This window comes from Phalaenopsis equestris, unplaced genomic scaffold (genome assembly GCF_001263595.1).
Source record: "Phalaenopsis equestris unplaced genomic scaffold, ASM126359v1 Scaffold000364, whole genome shotgun sequence".
In the NCBI taxonomy this organism is placed as follows: domain Eukaryota; kingdom Viridiplantae; phylum Streptophyta; class Magnoliopsida; order Asparagales; family Orchidaceae; genus Phalaenopsis; species Phalaenopsis equestris.
In genome coordinates this window covers 11,387-24,875 of record NW_018164806.1, presented here as the reverse complement: position 1 = coordinate 24,875, position 13,489 = coordinate 11,387, and the positions used below count along the sequence as shown (strand labels likewise).

The 13,489-nt window shown below is 37.0% G+C and overlaps 1 protein-coding gene across 3 annotated transcripts in view; it reads left to right on the top strand.

Moving 5' to 3' along the window:
• Positions 1 to 845: 845 nt before the first annotated feature.
• Positions 846 to 13,489, top strand: part of LOC110026304 (cyclin-J18-like) — a gene marked incomplete at its 3' end in the record, with an annotated part of 21,579 nt that continues 8,935 nt past the window's right edge. Inside the window, 6 exon segments of one of the 3 annotated variants that reach the window (XM_020727191.1) lie at positions 846 to 1,126; positions 1,221 to 1,303; positions 1,384 to 1,498; positions 1,586 to 1,684; positions 10,125 to 10,142; positions 10,250 to 10,320. In XM_020727191.1, the coding sequence (XP_020582850.1) occupies positions 1,052 to 1,126; positions 1,221 to 1,303; positions 1,384 to 1,498; positions 1,586 to 1,684; positions 10,125 to 10,142; positions 10,250 to 10,320 (461 nt within the window). 3 annotated transcript variants of the gene reach the window in all.

Here is a 13,489-nt window from a genome sequence, read left to right as displayed (position 1 = left end):
CTAGGAATTTTGTTATTTTATTCTAAATATTTATGTTCAAAATTTTAAAAATTAACATTACATAATATACATATAAAATTTAAGAACTATTTTAATAGTATCATTTTATGATTTTGTGAATCACACTGCAACATTTTGAGCGTCATTAACTTTTGGATCAAAGACTAATTAACTATTAGTTAAGCATAAATATAATTAGCAGCAGATTAACTGTTACTTATATTGTTAATTGTGAATAAGTCCTAAAATTTTGATGGAGAAAAGCCTAAAAGTCACGGATCATAAATCTACCTGCGACTAGGGCGGTCAAAATGGCTCGTTGTTCGTGAACAACTCGTGCTCGACTCGTTAAGAAGCTTTTGTTCGGCTCGTGCGCTAAGTTAATGAGCCGAACACGAACAACATGAACAAATATTTATTCATTCATGTTCGGCTCGTTTTGACTCGAAATACTACTAATCAATTATATATATATCTTTGATGAGTAGTATTTTTTAAAAATTTAGTTAACTACAAGACTACAAGGATTTATAAGCAATTAAAAGTATTAATGAAAAAAATAGAATAAAAACTATAAAATTAGATTCAAATGATGTTTTAAATCTTGTCTCAATCCTTAACATCTGTTAGCTACGTGATTAGGGTTGTCAAAATGACTCTTTGTTCGTGGAAGGCTCGTGTTCGGCTCGCTAAACAAACAAGATGAACACAAAAATATTTTTTTGAGCTCAAAATATGAACGAGGCTCGTTTACACCCCTATCTCAGCTCTTGTCCGACTGATTTACACCCCTGCCTAAGACCCTGATTTACACCCCTACCTAAGACCCAGAGTTAAATACTTACGCGAAAGAGGAAATGCAGGAAAAATTAGATAGAATGCGAGACAAATCGGTATAGAGTTGAGTTAAATTTAGGAGCAGTTTATACGGGCGGAGTTTCAAAGATTTTGCAATATCTGCCTATTATTAACACCAAACATCCCCCGCCTTAGCCAAACGCCAGAGAGTTGGCAAAGAGCGCGTGAGCGCGACGGACTGACGGAGGAGAAGATGGAGTTGCAGAACTCCGATTCTTCCACTCTTCTGCGACGTCACCTTCTTGAGTTCCTCATTAACTCGTCCCAGGTAAACTAAAATCTCGCAGTCAGTCTCCTCGCAATCCCCTGTTCTCAATGTTGAAGATGATTAAAAACTCTTCCACCGGTAACAATCCTGAAAGCAACTCCTTGTTCGTCCAATCGTCAAATACACCGCGCTTTCCTTCTTTGCCGACCGCTTCCTCCCTTCTATCTCTCGCTCCAGGTTTTTTGGTCGCTCTCGTATTCGTTTTCTTTCGGTTTTTTGTCAACTAGGTCCTAATTCTTAAGATTTCTTGGTAATAGGCAAGGCGATTTGTTCGACGAGGCAAGATGTGATGGGAGCTGCTGGCTCTTTCGTCCCTTGGCGGAGAGCAACTTGCAGGTCTTCGCTCTAGTTTCAATTTGGGTTTCCAGCAAAGTAAATCGCATAATCTTGTTTTCTCTTTTTCGATGGTATTTTGTGTTTTATTTGCCGCTCCATTATTATATTTTATGCTTGCTGCAGTTGCATGAAACTCAGCCCCTTTCAGTGAAGAGTTTAAAGAGTTTGGGGGATATGGTCATCAGCGATCAATGCTTTACCACTCGGGATTTCGCCATGGCAGTGCGTGTGGTTCTTGTTAACTTTGATTTATTTTTTTTGTGTTGATTTGTATTTATTGTTGATACGCCATGAACAAATTTAAAACATCTAGTCTGAATCTCGATGCATATACTAATCTCGATATATCTTTTTGAGCAAAAAACATTCAACTTTTGATTAAAAGTCATTCGGAAGTTTGGTTTCAACAAACTTATAGTTAAACTGATCGGCTCAATGAGATGGAACCAATGATATCAAAATTGGTCCAATCCGAGTCAAATCAAACCCCGATCAAGCCATTAAACCACAAATGAGTGTCGAATCCGGCGAGCTTATAGTCGAATTGTGTATATCGACAAAAAGAATCCAACGAGCCTAAGGGCCTGTTTGGGGCAACTTGAAAGTGCGGCGACGTTTTTGAAAACGCCGCCTTGATGTTTGATTTGCACGTTTTAAACGCGTTAATGAAAACAACGTTTTATTTTTTGTATTGCAAACCCTAAGATCTCTCAATTCTGATATCGTTAAGTCACTCAAATATTAATCAAACGCCGTCTGATGAAAGAAAATTCTCTTGATTGTTCAATAAAAGTGGTTCATATTTTTTTATATTAATTGCACCCGGAACTCTATAAATAGAGCTTCACCCTCTCATTGAGGGATGAAAGAGCTTGAAGCCTAAAGTGAGCTTGAGACTTGAGGAAAAACTTGAAGCTTTGAGAAAGAGCTGAAGTCCAACATTACTCCTGCCATCATCAACCACCACCGACCGCAGTCGACAATCTCCGACAGCTATCGACCACTATTAATCGTCATCAACTACCATCGACCGCCAATGACCATTGTCGACCACCACCTACTAATATCTGCCAATCGCTTTCGGTCGCCGTCTGTTCCTTGTAACAAGTTTATCTGCGGGTCAATGTTGTAACTTGGAAGGCCTTGTAATTCTTTCCCGCTTGTGGGACAAGTGGTTGCACTGTAATCATCATTTTATAGTGGAACTCTTCAGCTGTTGGTCTCGTGGTTTTTCCTTTTGCATGTTTTCCACTTAAAAATTTCTGGTGCTACTACTAGTTATTTTTTCTTTTCTAACTGTGTGTTGATTCTTCGTACCATGTAAAGGCAATAACATGCTACTCTATAGCTACGCTAAGATAATAATCTATTACTCTACTGTCAAGAATTTTCTTGCATGCATCAGTTATTTTTTTCTCTGAAACGGATGACATGCTATCATTGATCCATTGATTTAATGTATATACACATCAAACATGTGGTTTGTTACTGTTGGACACATGTATATCTTTTTAAGATCAAATGCTTGAAAATGATTATCATCAGCATTAGCCTTATTCACCTACTTTAGATTTGCTTTATATATATATATATAGTCCATATTTTTTGGGTCCTCTCATACAACCTCTATGTATCTTTTCAATGTTAATAAAATTAGCCCTTGGGCGTTTATAAAAAAATATATATAGTCCATATATATAGCATCATTTCTCTCCATATGCCCCATGGTGAACCATCCCTTTTTTTGAAAGGAATGTGAAATTTGCATCTAACAAATGTTAAAATTGTCTATATTTTATAAAAACAACACTATCATCAGCGAAAGGTTTTTTTAATCCTTTTAAGACTTTAGGACTTGAGCAAAAGTGAGATGTTAAGCATTTTGAGAAAGCAATCTCTTTGTTCTAGCTAGAGGATTTCCTTTTCTCATCCTTCATTCCATTTGCTTTTAACTGATGTAAATCTCAGTCTATAGCTGTCGAAAAATATAAGTTGTGTGCATTAAGAGGAATAAAATTAATGATGAGTTATATTATTAGTAATTTTATCCTATTGTATAATTTTTTTTTATTATTTTGATATTTGGTTTATTGGCTTCTCTGCTAGCAATTCAGTTCTTTGGCTCCTTAGATATTGTTGTTGTTTTGAGTTATTTGGATCTTTTATTATTTCTTTTTGTTTCTTGGATTCACAGACTTCTTTAGAATTAGTATTTTTATTATTTGGATTTATTGTTCATTCTATGATTGTTTGCTTAATTGAGGATTAGATTTATTTATTTTGATCTCCTTGTATATCTTGCTCTGACGAGCATTCAATTCGTTAATCACTAGTTCTTCTGATGGTTCTATTTTTTTCCGTGCAATGGTCACCATTGTAAGTCCTGCAGTGTGTTTTTTGGTTAAAGGAAGGATTGTGACAAATCTTCAACGAGAATCTTCTACAATTTGTTGGATTTTGAGAGTTCTTGCTGCCAAGTGTGCGAATTTTATGAGTTGCTCTCGATCGGTGAAAAGGAATTCATAAATTTTCTTATGAATAGGAGGTCCTTGCACATCAAAAAAGTAGTCTAAACTATATCTAAATAACTTATGGCTGTATGTGTTATTCTTTGTAGTCTTCTTGATAATGCGGGATACTAAAGGTTAATGGCTAAGGTTATGTTTTTGTGAAAAAGGGAAGCTTGGTTGGTGATATCTTGCCTTCTAACTTTTTCTTCCTAAAATTTGTTATTGCTTTGTATGCGCGATTGGATTTATTTAAGCTGAATATAGTTTGGATCTTTATGAATGTATGCTTCTCGCTAGATTTTTATGATTTTCACTTATTATTTCTAGATGAAAGCTATTAAACTATGATATGCATATAATTTTGATAATTTATAGCTTTCAAAAGTATCAAAATTATATGCATATTATATATTGGGTTTGCAAATTGAATCGTCGACATGATTTTCACATAGAATAAATCCAAGCCATGTCGACGATTCAATTTGCAAACACTAACTGAGGATTGACGGGAGAATTCTTGGCTAAATCAAAGGGGAAAAAAAATCGGATGAGAGGAACACGACAAGAGAAGTATCTGACATCAAGAACCCCTCCCATGGCTCCAATGGAGGGTGGATTAGAGATTGTCGAGGGAGGTGGTTTGGTCGAAATATGTAAGCGTTATGCAGGGGGTATGGAGGAGCACGAAGAAGGAAGGAGAGAAGCTAGGATGGGATATGACTATAATTGAAAGAGGGACTCTTACCCTCGATACATGGGGGAAAACATCGAGGGAAGAGGAAGTTCAATTGGAGATGCTGATCTTTGAGAGAGAAGGTTGTTTTGAAGAATTTCAGCCTGGGACAAAGAACCATGGTGGGTGGGACGCCGACGAAGGCTTGTATCCAACTAGGTTAGTGCATTTTGTGACGGTAGCCTTCCGGGCGGAAGGCAAAAAAGTAATGATGAAAACGAGGCAGGTGGAAAGGGGGCGGGGGGTGGTTGTAAAGGATTGATTTGGACACTGCAAATTATTCAAGAAGGAGATAAGATGGTGGTGCTTCACGGTGACCCCAATTTGTGCAATACATTGATGACATTGAAGATTGATGAGGGTGATTCAAGACGCGGGTTTGAGATTCTTGATCGAGTGGCATAACATAGAAAAGATACATGATACAGAGTTGATAGAGATTCGGGTGATCGATGAGCTATTGGATGAGCTGTTTGGGGCTATGATATTCTCTAAGATTAATTGGAAGTCGGGACATCATCAGATTCGGATGCAGTCCAAGGATGTGCACAATACGATATTTCGAGACTACGAGGGTCAGTAATAGTTTCTGATTAAATGGAAATGATTGTCAAATGATGACACCAGGTGCGAGACACATGATTTGACTCAACATCAGTTTTTCTACCTTGAGGATAATCTATTTTTTTAGGAGGGGTGTATTCTTAGGTTGGTGCATAAATGCCATTTTGTGTTTTATTAGCCTAAAGGCAATTTAGCCTTTTATTATTATTGTTGGGTATAAATAGGGTTAATATGTTTAGGGTTAGGGTTATGGATGAGGTTGTGGTTGTGAGTTTTAGGGTTAGGGTTTAGGTTTTTTGATCAGTGGCATAGCATGGAAGAGATCCATGATACAAAATTGATAGAGATTCTAATGTTCGATGAGCTATTGAATGAACTATTTGGGTTTGCAATATTCTATAAGATTAACTGGAAGTCAGGACATCATCAGATTCAAATGCGGTCAAACAATGTGCACAAAATGACATTTCTAGACGGTGGGGTCACTACGAGTTCTCAATTAAATAGAATGGATTGTCATATAATGACACCACATGTGAGCCATACGACTTGATCTAGCAGTAATTTTTTCTACCTTTAGGAATTTTTTTGGGATGGGAGTAATATTAGTCCGGTGCCTAAGGGAAATTTTGTTTTTTATTAGCTTAAGGGCAAATTAGTCTTTTTATTATTATTGTTGTTGGGTATAAATATGGTTAATATGTTTTTGGTTGGGTTTATGAATGAGATTATTGTTCAGTCTTAGGATTAGGGTTTGAGAGGGATTTCCTTTCTCTTGTGTAGAATTTGGGAGATCTCATACTTCTCGAATTTTAGCTGCTTTATCTTATATATTCGTGTTGAGTTGTTTGATGTTTTTGAAATAAAAGTAATATTTGCCCTTCAGTGAGAATTCAGCTTTGGATCGTATCAGCTTCCAATGTGAATTATATTTCACCATTTGATGAGAGGTGTATAAAAGATAAAATAATTTGTTCATTTCATGATCATTTTTAGATCATTAAACTTTGTCGCTAGGTTGTTTTTTGGATATTTCATGAAGTTTTAAAACCTTGTAAACCTTTTTTTTTTTTCTATAGATTGTTTTGGCAGTACCCTGTTTTTTTAAAGGTTTTGGGTAAAAAAAGTTAGCATGAATTAAGCTACAATTCACCTAAGACGTAAATGAGGACTTAAGATTGATAGCGGTGGGTAGATTTTGGTTATGAAGGTCCTCTCTTGATTTGGTGATGACTTATGGTATTATAGTTAATATATTAGACGTGTGATGGCAATTAAGTTTGGGTTTTAAGTGGATGTTGATGGAGGGCAAGAGTGAAGGTGGAAGGGAATTTATATATGTGGAGACTTGAAGATGGGATGGGTTCAGGCATTGCTTGAATTTAAGTGTTGTCGAGATGTATGGATGGGTTTAAAAGGCTTTGAGGGGTTTGCTGGAAGAGGTGGGCCGGGGGTTGGGAATTAGAGGAAAAGGCAGAAGATTCTCGTTGAAGATTTGTGCTATGGCATATCATACCTCTTTGAACTAGGATTAAGAGGTTTGTACTATGGCATATCATACCTCTTTCAAGTACACTTGTCAACTGCATAGTGAAATTTTATGAACCAAGTGATTGTATCTCACCACACATTAATCACCACTAGTTTGAGCGACCCTTCTGCACAATCTTGCTTTTTAGTCGATGTAACATTGTATCTAGTAAGGAAATCAATGTCCTTGGCCGAGATCGTGATTTGTCAGCTAGATTTTATGATTGTCATGTTTTTAAGTATTTATGTTATCTCTGGTAGAAATATATTAAATCATGTACTAGGTTTTCTTTTCATTTCAACTTTCATCTTAATTAACGGAAAATTATTAAAATTGAAGTTGTGGCTTGTGGGGGAGGTGGTTTGGTCGAAATATGTAAGCATTATGCAGGGGGTATGGAGGAGCACGAAGAAGGAAGGAGAGAAGCTAGGATGGGATATGACTATAATTGAAAGAGGGACTTTTACCCTCGATACATGGGGGAAAACATCGAGGGAAGAGGAAGTTCAATTGGAGATGCTGATCTTTGAGAGAGAAGGTTGTTTTGAAGAATTTCAGCCTGGGACAAAGAACCATGGTGGGTGGGACGCCGACGAAGGCTTGTATCCAACTAGGTTAGTGCATTTTGTGACGGTAGCCTTCCGGGCGGAAGGCAAAAAAGTAATGATGAAAACGAGGCAGGTGGAAAGGGGGCGGGGGGTGGTTGTAAAGGATTGATTTGGACACTGCAAATTATTCAAGAAGGAGATAAGATGGTGGTGCTTCACGGTGACCCCAATTTGTGCAATACATTGATGACATTGAAGATTGATGAGGGTGATTCAAGACGCGGGTTTGAGATTCTTGATCGAGTGGCATAACATAGAAAAGATACATGATACAGAGTTGATAGAGATTCGGGTGATCGATGAGCTATTGGATGAGCTGTTTGGGGCTATGATATTCTCTAAGATTAATTGGAAGTCGGGACATCATCAGATTCGGATGCAGTCCAAGGATGTGCACAATACGATATTTCGAGACTACGAGGGTCAGTAATAGTTTCTGATTAAATGGAAATGATTGTCAAATGATGACACCAGGTGCGAGGCACATGATTTGACCCAACATCAGTTTTTCTACCTTGAGGATAATCTATTTTTTTAGGAGGGGTGTATTCTTAGGTTGGTGCATAAAGGTCATTTTGTCTTTTATTAGCCTAAGGGCAATTTAGCCTTTTTATTATTATTGTTGGGTATAAATAGGGTTAATATGTTTAGGGTTAGGGTTATGGATGAGGTTGTGGTTGTGAGTTTTAGGGTTAGGGTTTAGGTATGAGATTGTGGTTGTGAGTTTTAGGGTTAGGGTTTAGGATTTTTGATCAGTGGCATAGCATGGAAGAGATCCATGATACAAAATTGATAGAGATTCTAATGTTCGATGAGCTATTGAGTGAACTATTTGGGTTTGCAATATTCTATAAGATTAACTGGAAGTCAGGACATCATCAGATTCAAATGCGGTCAAACAATGTGCACAAAATGACATTTCTAGACGGTGGGGTCACTACGAGTTCTCAATTAAATAGAATGGATTGTCATATAATGACACCACATGTGAGCCATACGACTTGATCTAGCAGTAATTTTTTCTAACTTGAGGAATTTTTTGGGATGGGAGTAATATTAGTCCGGTGCCTAAGGGAAATTTTGTTTTTTATTAGCTTAAGGGCAAATTAGTCTTTTTATTATTATTGTTGTTGGGTATAAATATGGTTAATATGTTTTTGGTTGGGTTTATGAATGAGATTATTGTTCAGTCTTAGGATTAGGGTTTGAGAGGGATTTCCTTTCTCTTGTGTAGGATTTGGGAGATATCATACTTCTCGAATTTTTGCTGCTTTATCTTATATATTCGTGTTGAGTTGTTTGCTGTTTTTGAAATAAAAGTAATATTTGCCCTTCTGTGAGAATTCAGCTTTGGATCGTATCAGCTTCCAATGTGAATTATATTTCACCATTTGATGAGAGGTGTATAAAAGATAAAATAATTTGTTCATTTCATGATCATTTTTAGATCATTAAACTTTGTCGCTAGGTTGTTTTTTGGATATTTCATGAAGTTTTAAAACCTTGTAAACCTTTTTTTTTTTTCTATAGATTGTTTTGGCAGTACCCTGTTTTTTTAAAGGTTTTGGGTAAAAAAAGTTAGCGTGAATTAAGCTACAATTCACCTAAGACGTAAATGAGGACTTAAGATTGATAGCGGTGGGTAGATTTTGGTTATGAAGGTCCTCTCTTGATTTGGTGATGACTTATGGTATTATAGTTAATATATTAGACGTGTGATGGCAATTAAGTTTGGGTTTTAAGTGGATGTTGATGGAGGGCAAGAGTGAAGGTGGAAGGGAATTTATATATGTGGAGACTTGAAGATGGGATGGGTTCAGGCATTGCTTGAATTTAAGTGTTGTCGAGATGTATGGATGGGTTTAAAAGGCTTTGAGGGGTTTGCTGGAAGAGGTGGGCCGGGGGTTGGGAATTAGAGGAAAAGGCAGAAGATTCTCGTTGAAGATTTGTGCTATGGCATATCATACCTCTTTGAACTAGGATTAAGAGGTTTGTACTATGGCATATCATACCTCTTTCAAGTACACTTGTCAACTGCATAGTGAAATTTTATGAACCAAGTGATTGTATCTCACCACACATTAATCACCATTAGTTTGAGCGACCCTTCTGCACAATCTTGCTTTTTAGTCGATGTAACATTGTATCTAGTAAGGAAATCAATGTCCTTGGCCGAGATCGTGATTTGTCAGCTAGATTTTATGATTGTCATGTTTTTAAGTATTTATGTTATCTCTGGTAGAAATATATTAAATCATGTACTAGGTTTTCTTTTCATTTCAACTTTCATCTTAATTAACGGAAAATTATTAAAATTGAAGTTGTGGCTTGTGGAGTTTCATGTTTTTGTGCTGCATGATTTTGTGCATCTCATACTAGTTATGCATTGGAAACTTTTGACACTATGTTGTCCAACTTTAGTTACCTTTATCGTATAATAACAAGTCTTTACTTTTGTTTATCCTTCTCTATACATTTTGTTGATTGCTACGTGCAGTTATAGCTCTATTTTTGGTTATGTTTTTGTCAAACTTTTATCATTTTCTTTCAATTATTTTCTTATATTTTCTTTTCTTTGATACTACCTTTACTCATTAATAGAAATGCTTTTGGATAATTACCATTATGCTTTCTTCCTGTCAGCACCAAGTTCTGGATTAATTTGCTTTGTTAGGCGTTGTTATTATTTTATCATGATGTTGTTTCTTTTTCGCAGGAGAGTGCCTTTTTAGAGGTATGAGCTTTTAACGTGGATAAAAAAGGTTCCTCTTGTCTGGTAATTCTTTTTCTTAGCAATAAAATGGCATTCCAAATTTCATAGTCATGTTAGTGGTTATTTAGGTGATGCAATTTGACATTGGAGCTTCCCAAGTTGCTTTTATCTTCCTCGAAGAGCTTCTCGTTCAATTCAGGTAACTGTCTGATTACGGTTGTTTGATTAAGCATTACGATTGTTATAGATTAATCTCTTTTATTTTTACTTATTGCACTGCATTGAGATTCAAGCCAAATAAAGTAGTTTTTGGGAAGCTATCAAGTGCTAATTTATCTGCTACAACGAGTAAACGTTATCTAGGTTGCATGGGTCAGTAAGATGATGTTTATGCAAGCTTTGGCATGTTTCTTCTCTTATCATTGCAAGTGTTATAAATGTTATTGCTAGTTGTTGCGTGCTAGAGGTCATGTATGTAAAGAATGCGGGTTTATTTGCCTTAGCTATGAATGTATGTAGAGAATGAGGGTTTATTTGCCTTAGCTATGAACCACAGTCAACTCACAATAGGAGAAGTAGAAAGGAGCAAGTAAGAATAATAATTTTGAATATAAAAAAATCGAAGACAAAATCAAGGATCTCTGTTTAGTTAAAAAACTTTCTACTAGTCGTATATATGGATTATGTAGAACTGCCCTTTCCTGAACAGTTGGAAGAAGTTGGTGTTACAAAGTGTAGATAAATGCATTTTGTTACAAATATTTTAATTTTAGTGACGCAATAAAGTTGATGGGGTATACAGAGGTGACCACATTAGTCTTTACTTGAAAGTGAATGAGAGATGATCTTGATGTGGTAGGCAAGGCATGTTGAAATGTTGCGGAGGCCACTAAAGATAGTTACGTCAATCCTCTCCTATAGATGTGGACGGCAAGAACTGAGGAGATCAAAAGGCATCATGGGAAGGTCGTGAATGCCATTATAGATAGTTGAATTAGTCCTCCAACAGACACACCAGGATGTGCCCGCACATGATCAGAAAGTGAGCAGATGTTCTCAAATCTGAGTTGGTCAGTTTGACTAACTCTGGCTGGGTCTGGTCAGGTGATTGATCAATAACCATCAACTATAATTTGACAGCGATGATAGCTAGTGGTGTCTTTGATCAATAACCAAAATATATTATATTATAGATCTTGATGTTACAAACCATTGACTAATTGCACATACGTTGGTTTGAGAGATGAGAGAATTCTGAGCAGGTTGGCTAATCAAATTTATAGTGGTAATTTTTTTTTTGATGGTACACCTCTATTTTTGTTTCGTCTCTTTAAGAGAATCACACATTACAAATTTGCTGCAAAGTAAAGGCCATTGGAGGCCACTAAAGTTTCAAAAATTTTTAATCTAGTTGGACGAACTACGCCAAGCCAATTGAATTTTGGGACAATCCAATTCTTATAGAGAGGATATTGGAGGGTTGTGCAAATGGCCACCTTAAGGTACATATGCAACGTGCGTCAATATTTACATCTGAAAATATCAGATGATGAATATTAGCATCGGAATACCGTCTCATTTGCAATGAAAATATCGTAGAACGACAAAATATTAGTGTCATTTTAGCGTCGGATTTTACGTCCGAAAATCGACACAAATCCGATGATAACCTGTAACACAGAAATAAGAATTAGAATATCAATTATATTTTCACAATCTGCACAGAAATACATTCTATATCACATACCATATTAAGCATAATCATGTCATAGATCAAATCTCTAAACAATATTATTAATAAAAAGGATGTTATTGTCACAAATCGTCCCAAATAAGAATAGTAATGTTAATCTAAAAAATTTCAGAACAAATATTTGACAATGCTTACAAATGAAAGAAAATATAAAAGAAAACTATTCATCATCTCCATCCTCCTCCTCCTGCATGGATGTCATCGGCTGCTTGTCCCGACTATCTACTAAAGTCTCCGTCATGCACTCTATAGAATCCTCAACTAAAGAAAACTATTCATCATCTCCATCCTCCTCCTCCTCCTGCGCGGATGTCATCGTCTGTTTGTCCCGACTATCTACTAAAATCTCCGTCATGCACTCTATAGAATCCTCAACTAAATGTTGGCCTTGTAGCATCTGCCCGCGCAGCTAACTAATCTCATTTATTACAGCCACCTGCTTGGCAAGAGTCTCCTGGTTTGGCTGTGAGGAGCTCGGGGAACTAAGAATGGGATCACGAGAGAGCTCAGCCTGGCCATAAACCCTCCCCTTCTTCCTCTCTACCACCTGGGTTCAAAGCTCGTACTCCGAATGTGCTCTGGTAGATTGACTACCATTGCTCCTGCATGATGAAAACCAACCCTTTAATTGACACTTTCAATATTAGAGTTAAAATAAACTTTTAATTAAAAGTTTTTAACTTACAACAGTATGTCGGGAATGCTCTGAGGCCCATTGCGTAGTTCCTGGGCGCTGATGAGTTCGGACATGCAGCTCTGCAACTGATGGAGCATGGCTCAACTCTTTGATCTGTGCAGTGTACAAAAATGGTTAGCAGTAAAAATTACTCAATTTTGAATTAATGTTCAAATTTCTAAAAAAATCTTACCAGTCTCATGTAGTGCTATGTACGGGGGACCGATCCGCCAATATGGAGCACAGTTCTCCTGACTTCTTCTGTCGCCCGGTTCGCCCGGTTCGTTAGTCTCTTCCTCTTTTTGAATTAATGTTCAAATTTCTAAAAAAATCTTATCAGTCTCTTGTAGTGCTCCGTGTGGGGGACCGATCCGCCAATATGGAACGCAGTTCTCCTGACTTCTTCTGTCGCCCGGTTCGCCTAGTTCGTCCGTCTCTTCCTCTCATAATCAGAAGAGGTCCAAGTTGCGGGCAGACCGCTTGCCCCTTCGGCAGGATGTCATGAACATGTCGGCAAGGTGGTTCCTGCCCTGAATCTCGAAGATTCGACGGATCTACTGGCGGTGCTTTGAGAGTCAAGTGAAGGACTTCTGCAACGTAAAAAATAATCCATGTGTTAGTATAAAAAATTAAATCAAATTCACAAATCTTACTGAAATTACATGATCATACCTCAAACTACATGAACCACATGTCCCAAGTGGCTACATGTTTCTACTTTCACGATAGATAGGGCTCACCGTACCTGCTTGTGATAATCTCTGTGATGCAGGTGACGGTCAGCCTATGGGGAATGAATTTGCATAAGAATTAAATTAGTTACCAAAAATATATAACATGAAGAATAAACATAATGTAATATTAAAAATAACTTATGAGCCCCCTTTTGGCAATAACTGTGCCCGGGGGGGGGGGGGTGGGGGGGGGGGGGCGAAGACC